The sequence below is a fragment of the Hyaena hyaena genome, unplaced genomic scaffold, assembly GCF_003009895.1.
Source record: "Hyaena hyaena isolate Hyena2069 unplaced genomic scaffold, ASM300989v1 scaffold_2601, whole genome shotgun sequence".
Taxonomy (NCBI): domain Eukaryota; kingdom Metazoa; phylum Chordata; class Mammalia; order Carnivora; family Hyaenidae; genus Hyaena; species Hyaena hyaena.
The window spans coordinates 11,325-20,411 of NW_024083198.1; the positions used below are offsets into that span (position 1 = coordinate 11,325).

Consider the following 9,087-nt stretch of genomic DNA (forward strand, 5'->3'; position numbering starts at 1 on the left):
TATGGTTGGCAATACCTTGCTTCTGATCATCATCAAATCAGAGCGCAGCCTGCATGAGCCCATGTACCTTTTCCTAGGCATGCTGGGAGCCACAGATATTGTACTTGGCACGACCATTGTGCCCAAGATGCTTGGGATATTCTGGTTTCATGTGCCAGAGATTTATTTTGATTCCTGCTTGCNGGAGAGATTCACCAAATTCTGATTGAAATGCCCTGTGTGAGCAAATTAAACAAGTATCATTCTTTTGTCCACAGGCCCAGATGGAAATAAAAAGAATCCAGCAGTCAACCCTTATGCAGATGATCAGAGGGTTCTAATGCAGTTGGCTTGCTTCTACATAACTTCTTAGCGTGCTACACTGCTTGTGGGTGTCCTTCCTGAAAACAGTAATGTGTATCTATGGATCTATCTTTTCCCTTCAGTAATGTAATTGAGATGGATGAGATGATCTTAGAGTTCTGCCAGAATCAGAGAGACTCACTATGATGACCAGATAAAAGCAGAAGTAGAAGAGAACAGTGCCACTGACTGGGAAACTTCTTTCATTGTCATTTGGAGGCATGAAGGCATTATGTCCATTTCCAACATCACAGTCTTCATGCCTTCTGTGTTGACGCTAATAGGAATCCCAGGTCTAGAGGCTGTGCAGTGCTGGATTGGGATTCCGTTCTGTGCCATGTATCTCATTGCTATTGTTGGCAATTCCTTGCTTCTGATCATCATCAAATCAGAGCGCAGTCTGCATGAGCCGATGTACATTTTTCTAGGCATGCTGGGAGCCACAGATATTGTACTGGCAACTACAATTGTGCCGAAGATGCTTGGGATATTCTGTTTTCATGTGCCAGACATCTATTTTGATTCTTGTTTGCTTCAAATGTGGCTTATTCACACATTTCAGGGCATAGAGTCAGGCATACTCGTGGCCATGGCCTTGGACCGTTATGTGGCCATCTGTTATCCACTGAGACATGCTGCCATCTTCACCCACCGCCTAGTCACCCAAATAGGGACTGTGGTAACACTCAGGGCTGCTTTTCTAGTATCCCCGTCCCTAGTATTGATAAAGTTCCGGTTTCACTTTTACCATACCACCATCATTTCCCACTCCTACTGTGAGCATATGGCCATTGTGAAGCTGGCTGCAGAAAATGTGCGGGTCAACAAAATCTATGGCTTGTTTGTGGCATTTATAGTTGCAGGGTTTGACCTCACATTCATCACCTTGTCTTATGCAGAGATCTTTTTCACTGTTTTTCGTTTGCCCCAGAAGGAGGCTCGCTTGAAAGCATTCAATACGTGCATCGCTCACATCTGTATCTTCCTTCAGTTCTACCTCCTTGCCTTCTTCTCCTTCTTCACACATAGGTTTGGTGCTAATGTTCCCCCTTATATCCATATCCTGTTTTCTAGCCTCTACTTACTGGTCCCCCCGTTTCTCAATCCACTTGTCTACGGTGCCAAGACCAAGCAGATCCGCACTCATGTGGCAAAGATGTTCTCTTCATAAAATCCACTATCATGAAAACCTTCAGCCTTCTCCTTGATGCAATTGTAACAATCTCTCAAGACTGAGGAAAACAGGAAAATGCATGTTATTTGTGAGGCTTGAGTTTTCTACTTATTGTTTTGTGAAATTTGCCTGCCTTTTAGACACTTTTCACATCATAGCCCATGACACCTTACATTCAGTGGGATTGAGATTTTACTAGGGAATGAGAATGAGAATTGTAGAAACGGCAATAGTGAATATGTATCATTTCCTCTTTTTCTTATTTTGCAGTTCCTGATTGAATTTTCTCCATTAAGTATTCTTCTCCACAAGGGTTCATAAATACATATTTCACAATAAGTTTAAAAGTACCCAAGCAAGGCTCATGGTCTTGGAATGTCCAGGTACTTAATGAAATCAAGTTGTTGATTCTAGTTGTTTCTGGATCATCCTCATCACCTTTAAAATACATGAGAGGAGGGGCGCCTGGGTGGCTTAGTCGGTTGAGCGTCCGACTTTCGCTTAGGTCATGATCTCGCGGTCCGTGGGTTCGAGCCCCGCGTCGGGCCCTGTGCTGACTGCCAGCTCAGAGCCTGGAGCTTGTTTCGGTCTGTGACTCCCGCTCTCTGACCCTCCCCTGTTCACGCCGTCTCTCTCTCTCTCCTAGAAATAAATAAAAAAACATAAAAAAAAAAAATTAAAATACATGAGAGGAAGGGCTCCTGGATGGCTCAATTCATTAAGTGTCCATCTTCGGCTCAGGTCAAGATCTCATGGTTCATGAGTTCAAGCCCTGCCTTGGGCTCTTTGCTGAGAGCACAAAGCCTGCTGGAGATTCTCTCTCTCTTTCTCCCTCTCTGCCCCTCTCTCACTTGTGCACTTCCTTTCCCTCTATTAAAACAAATGAATAAACGTAAAAAAAAATTAACGAGTAGCATGTTTTTTTTGTTATTATTCAAACAAAAAAATCCAAACAAGGAAGCAAATGACTGTATGCAAACTAATGATACATAGTCTTCAAATTTCAGTATTTCCAGGGTCATTCAGGGCAATCAGGTATAAATATCAGGGAACAATCCGGTACTCTATTTAACACTGAAGCAACCGTTTTCTGCCTAATATCTTTATTAATTCCTTAAGTCTTTTCTAAACCCTACACAATTTTATGCAGTACTGAAGTATAGAAGCATCATGACAGATGTGACACAGTATTTATGCTTTTTGGGTTTATAGCCATTATAGCTTAATATTACTGGGAGAAAGAGAGAGACAGAGAAAGAAAATGACAGAATTAATAGAGGTACTTATGGAATATGGGTTTAGCCAAGAGAGTGAAGCATTGAAATCCAGAGGATAGCAGCCATCTGTAGAATTATTTTTATTTTCTTTGACTTTTAATTACAAAGTCTGATTCCTCTTTTAAGGTGTTTTTTTTTAATTCCTGTAAGTAAACAAACTCCATTATATTAGTTTGATGTGCAATATAGTGATTCCACACTTCCTTATATCCCTCTGTGCGCATCATGACCAGTGGACTTCTTACTCCCCTATGCAATCACCTATGTAACCCATCCCTCCACCCAGCGCCCTGCTGGTAACCATCAATGTGCTCTCTATAGTAAGAGTCCATTTCTTGATTTCTCTCTCTTTCTCTCTCTCTCTCTCTCTTATTTTTTACCCTTTGCGTGTTAGTTTTGTTTCTTAAATTCCACATACACGTGAAATCATGCTGTATTTGTTTTTCCCTGTAGGAAATCTGATTCTTAAGAAATGACAGATGAATGGCTAGTAGGTAAGCACATACCATGCCGGGTAGATGATATTAGAGATTAAATAGAAAATCAAGAAAAGGCACAGTTTCTCTCACTGTGTAAGGCACAACTTACAGAGACAAGAAAACTGCAAATATCACGAATGGATATGCACACCATACAATATGGTTGAACTTTATTCTGAAAGCTATCATATCTGACCGGCGAGTTTTCACTCCAAAAAAAAAGAGGTGTATGTGTGTGTTATGTGTATATGTGTGTGTGTGTGTGTGTGTGTGTGTGTGTATCTATTTGACATATGGCATTGTAGCTTCTCAGGGGGTATAAAACATCATGCTTTTTAATCACTCAAGGTTATTGTATTAATGAACACATAAAATGTTCTGTCTAAATTAATGACTTGGGAACATAAGGCCTGTGGTCTGTTCCTGAAAACCTGAGCTCATAAATCATTTAAAAAGTTTGTGGAAAATATTCACATGCGTGCAGATGTCCATACTCTGATTTATGACACTTCAGTCAGTGTGTACATAAGAAATATTAGACGGCATGTCACATGGATGTAGATGCTCTGGCTTGTGTTATGAACTGAGCTTTATCAGTGACTACTGAGTTTGATCACTTTGTAAATTAGAGGCTATCCTGAGGCATCTTTTGAGGCTGTTTTAAATGTCAGTACTTATCAGATAGGATTTGCTTGGATTGGCAACAAGCAAAAGGGGTTGCTGTTCTTTAATAACAACTTCTTTGGAATAAAATTTAAAAAGCGTCGGAGGTAATTTCAATGTTCTAGGCAGAGTTCGGCAAACGCTTATGCAAATAAACAGCTTGGGCTATTGGGGGCCAAGAGACAATTGAAGACTATTTTATAGGCATTTATATAAAAAGAGACAAAGCATATTTCTTATGGAAAAATTCTGATGAAATTCTATGTAATTATGTATCATTTACAATTCACCATAATACTAGTAATCAGAGGTGTAGTTTTCTGTAATGAAAGTCTACTAATCAGGAGAATGTGGAAATTCCCATCATAACTGGTCATTCTGAGAATACTACTGAATTTACAAAGCTTCAATAAAATAAAGTTGTAGAGAATGCTACTACAAGAGAATGAGTGTTAAACATGTGATAAAGAGCCATTGTGGATACAGATTTTCTCTCCAGAAGTGTTTCAGCGAAAGGAGGGTCACAGGATACTTGTTTACACATAACTCACTGGCATAGGAGCATACATACATTCACGCGTACTTTTGATCTATTTCCAAACGAGGACAGCCGAAAGAAAGTGACAAAAGTACATTTAATTACTTATTTTTCACAAAAGTGTCTTTATTTCGTGAGGAATGTTAAAAATACACATTGCATATGTTAATTTGTCTACATCTACCCTGTGGGGAAAAAGAAATGAGGACAGCAGGGAGACTCTGCAAGTTGCAGAATTGGTTTCCGAGACATTAGATGTGGATGGACCCTAGAGGGCTTCATTATGAGCTGCTGGGTCGCTGGTGGCTGGGGAGAGGGACTAGGAAAAGTCATGTTCAGACCTCCTTCTCCATGTTCACTGGGGAACATTACACTTGCCAGTTTGAGCTTAATAACGTTATGCTGTGTCTAGCAAATTATAGAGCTTCCCGTGCGCTTGGCTGGAGTATGCTCCCCCCAACATGATCTCAGACAGATTTACAAAAGAAGGCACAAGTCTGATTTGTAGGGACATGAGGAGAGTGGGATAATGCTATTCCAGAGCTGTCCACGTATGGGCAGGTGGCTGAGCAGCAAATGGATCAGAGTTCATGAGGTTTACAGCGGGTTGTTGTAGAGGGTGCAGACAGAAGAGAGACATTGCCAGCACAAGCACAAGTGAATGAGAGGAGAATTTCAGGATGAGGAAGAGTGGGTGACAGGTGAGTGATGACTGATGAGTGATGGTGCTATGAAGATTGACCACGGTATTCAGGTGTCTTGTAGAAACAGAACTGGCCCCCAACAACAAAGCATGAGGAAGTCTCTATACCTCAGGTCACCCAATAATATTTCACTACCAGCTTTTCCAATGGTAACCACTCCATCCCACCACCTGTACCTGCCAGGTAATGTTCCTACATCAGTTCCTTACTCTTGAATATGTCAGACGGTATGACTGTGACTAAAGGATTTGTATTCTAATTCTGATTAGCTCTAGAAAGAAAACATCAGTGAAAGAATCCATGATCTAGGAATATCTAGGATTCAGCATTGGGAAGCAAAGCTTTGGAAATCAAGGATTTAGTTGACTCATCTAGTCTACAGATAGGTCAGCTGATACAGACTTTCTTCTAGAACGGCCCCTGTTCGCTTGATGTTTAGCCACATAAACCACAGCTCTTCCTTCATTATTGACATTTTTGGTGACAATAAGTACATGATTAGATGGTCACGGGCTTGCTGACATAAAGCAATAGTCTAGGACCATATAGAAAAGAGTGAAAAAACTGACCCCTGTTTTTCTTTTTTTTTTTTTTTTTTTTTTTACAAATAGTTTATTGTCAAATTAGTTTCTACATAACCCTGTTTTTCAACAAATAGAAATTTTCTAATGTACAGCTTGAGGTTTTCTACTTTAAGATAATGTGAGTTTTACAAAGCAATGATCTTTTCAGATACAAACGTATCTGAGCTTCACTAAGAGCCCAGTTTTCAGAAAAGTCAATAATCAGTGAATCGAGGTGATTACATTTTCTTTACTTGCTCTAGAGCCCTCTCCTCAATCATTTCCGATATCCCAAGTCGGCTCTCTGTCTTCCATCTCTACTTCTATATTGGATTCCTGTTGAGAAACATGACTTTGCCCCCTTTGTTTTCTATTCATGTTGCGTGCCTGAGCTCATAAAAAATTCAAGTGTTCAAATGATATAAGGAGATTCCTTACATCTAGGTATTCAAAAGGTGTATTGCAGAATGTCAGCTGTTTTAAGCACACCACTAAATTTCAGGAATTCAATTCTTAGTATGTAGGCAAGAAAAATACGGTTTTACTACAAATGTAAAAATAGCCTGAAATTTTGACCCAGACTCACCAAAAGAGCACGGGTTGACACGATCTTTTCAGAGTACTTCCTTTACTTTCTTCCAAAAGGACACCGGGGAAAGAAAGGCAACAGAGATAAAATCTAAGGGGGCCAAGCGGTAAGATACTCCTATTTATAAAGAACAAACAGGGTTACTGGAGAGTGTTGGGTGGGGGGATGAGCAAAATGGGTGATGGCCATTAAGGAGGCCACTTGTTGGAATGAGCCCTGGGTATTATACTCAAGCGATGGATCTCATTGCTGTATATGTTATCTAACTTGGAGATGCATTTAAAAAGCAAAATTATTATTTGAAAAGAAAAAAAACAACAAAAAATAAAGGCCTCCAGTCTTATATCGATACAAATGATATAGATAGATAAATATGTCTAAATATATTGTGCTCTTGGGTGTCACCTGTTTCTCTTCTCCCTCTCATAGGGAGATTTTTCACTTAATAAAAACAAATAAACCGCAAAAGGGGCTCCTGGGTGTCTCAGTTGGTTGAGCGTGCCACTCTTGATTTCAGGTCAGGTCATGATCTCATGGTTGGTGAGTTTAAGCCCCATGTGAGGCTGTACACTGATGGTGCAGAGTCTGTTTAGGATTCTCTCTCTCTCTCCCTTCTCTGTGCTCCTCCTGTGATCTCTGTCTCCGTATCCGTCTCTCTCTCTCTCTCTCAAAAAAAAAAACAAAAACCAAAAAAAAACCCACAAAAAAACCTTAGCAAAATAAAAACCGAGGGAGGATTTTCTACTAATGTACTGGTCAGAGTTGGATCTGATGATCTGAAGTGTCAGTCCCACCCTTAGGGAAACAGAAAATACAGAATATTATTGGGTGGTTGGAATGTGGGATATGGGGATATTCATTAAACTCTGAATGAACTGCCATTTCCAAGCAAATTAAACAGGTATAGTTATTATATCCACAGGTCCAGAAGGACATAACAGAAACAACAGCTGCTTACTCTCTTACCCAAGTTGTCTCGCTGGTTGTAAAGCAATTGGATGCCTTCTACATAACTTCAGTGTGCTTCACTGTGTGTGGATGTGCTTCCTGAAAACACTAATGTGTACCTGTGGATCTGTCTTTTTCCATCCTTAATATAAATAAGATGGATGAGATGATCTTAGAGTTCTGCCAAAATCACGGACTCACTATATGATGACCGGATAAAATCAGGAGTAGAAAAGAAGAGGGACACAAACTGAGAATCTTGTTTCATTTTCATTTGGAGGCCTGAAGGCATTATGTCCATTTCCAACATCAAAGTCTTCATGCCTTCTGTGTTGACGCTAATAGGGATCCCAGGCCTAGAGGCTGTGCAGTACTGGATTGGGATTCCGTTCTATGCCATATATCTCATTGCTATGGTTGGCAATACCTTGCTTCTGATCATCATCAAATCAGAGCGCAGCCTGCATGAGCCCATGTACCTTTTCCTAAGCATGCTGGGAGCCACAGATATTGTACTCGGCACAAGCATTGTGCCCAAGATGCTTGGGATATTCTGGTTTCATGTGCCAGAGATTTATTTTGATTCCTGCTTGCTTCAAATGGGAATCATCCAAACATTTAAGTGCATAGAGTCAGGCATCCTGTTGGCCATGGCCCTGGACCGTTATGTGACCATCTGTTATCAACTGAGACATGCTGCCATCTTCACCCACCGACTAGTCATCCAAATTGGGACCGTGGTCACACTCAGGGCTGCCATTCTTGTAGCCCCATCTTTAGTACTGATAAAGTTCCGGTTTCACTTTTACCATACAACCATCATTTCCCACTCCTACTGTGAGCATATGGCCATTGTGAAACTGGCTGCAGAAAATGTACAAGTCAACAAAATCTATGGCTTGTTTGTGGCATTCACTGTCGCAGGGTTCGACCTCATATTCGTCTCTTTGTCCTACATACACATATTTATTACCATTTTTCGTTTGCCCCAGAAGGAGGCCCGGTTGAAAGCATTCAATACGTGCATCGCTCACATCTGTGTCTTCCTTCAGTTCTACCTCCTTGCCTTCTTCTCCTTCTTCACACATAGGTTTGGTGCTTATGTTCCCCCTTATATCCATATCCTGTTTTCTAGTCTCTACTTGCTGGTCCCCCCATTTCTCAATCCACTTGTCTACGGTGCCAAGACCAAGCAGATCCGCATTCATGTGGTAAAGATGTTGTGCTCATATAATCCACTGTGATGGATATCTTCTGCCTTCCCCTTTATGCCTTAGTCGCTATCTCTCAAAATGAAATATGACATGTAAAAATGCACATTATCTGTAATTATTCAATTTTGTGTTTTCTTTTGTGAAATTTGTATTTTATGGTATTCACATCATTATACATCATGACAACTCTTGTTCAATGAGTTTTGGGTTCTACTAGGTATTAAAAGGAATAAACATAAAGAAGAAAAGAGTGAAAATATAATGTTTCCTTTTCTCTCTTATGTTTTACTTCTTGGTTTAATTTCTTCTCTACAGGTTCTTCTCCAGAAAGACTCATATATATGCATATATCACTGAAATTAAGTGCTGCCAAACCCCTGTTTTAGAATGTCCTGGTTCTCAAGGAAAACAAGGCGTTTGTGTGTCTTGAAATTCTTAGTCACCTAAAATGTTATTTTTAGGAGGTGTGTTTTAAGCATATGGTGCCTAAAGGAAGAAACAAAGAAACAAGCTAACAAACATATACATAAAAGCCAAATCTCTTGGATGTTATGAAATAATAATATATAAGGGGCACCTGGGTGGCTCAGTTTGTT

At 40.2% G+C, this 9,087-nt stretch overlaps 2 protein-coding genes across 2 annotated transcripts; both read left to right on the plus strand.

The window, feature by feature from the left end:
• The first annotated feature begins 574 nt into the window (after window positions 1-574).
• LOC120227598 (olfactory receptor 52A1) lies at window positions 575-1,513 on the plus strand. The gene has a single exon (XM_039225676.1). The coding sequence runs from the start codon at window positions 575-577 to the stop codon at window positions 1,511-1,513; it is 939 nt and encodes a 312-aa protein (XP_039081607.1).
• A 6,057-nt stretch (window positions 1,514-7,570) lies between these two features.
• LOC120227597 (olfactory receptor 52A1-like) lies at window positions 7,571-8,521 on the plus strand. The gene has a single exon (XM_039225675.1). It carries the CDS (start codon window positions 7,571-7,573, stop codon window positions 8,519-8,521), a length of 951 nt encoding a protein of 316 aa, XP_039081606.1.
• Window positions 8,522-9,087: the final 566 nt, after the last annotated feature.

What these genes read in the sequence shown, in the direction of transcription:
- LOC120227598 (XM_039225676.1), top strand. Translation starts at nt 575, where the DNA reads ATGTCCATTTCCAACATCACAGTCTTCATGCCTTCTGTGTTGACGCTA.
- LOC120227597 (XM_039225675.1), top strand. Translation starts at nt 7,571, where the DNA reads ATGTCCATTTCCAACATCAAAGTCTTCATGCCTTCTGTGTTGACGCTA.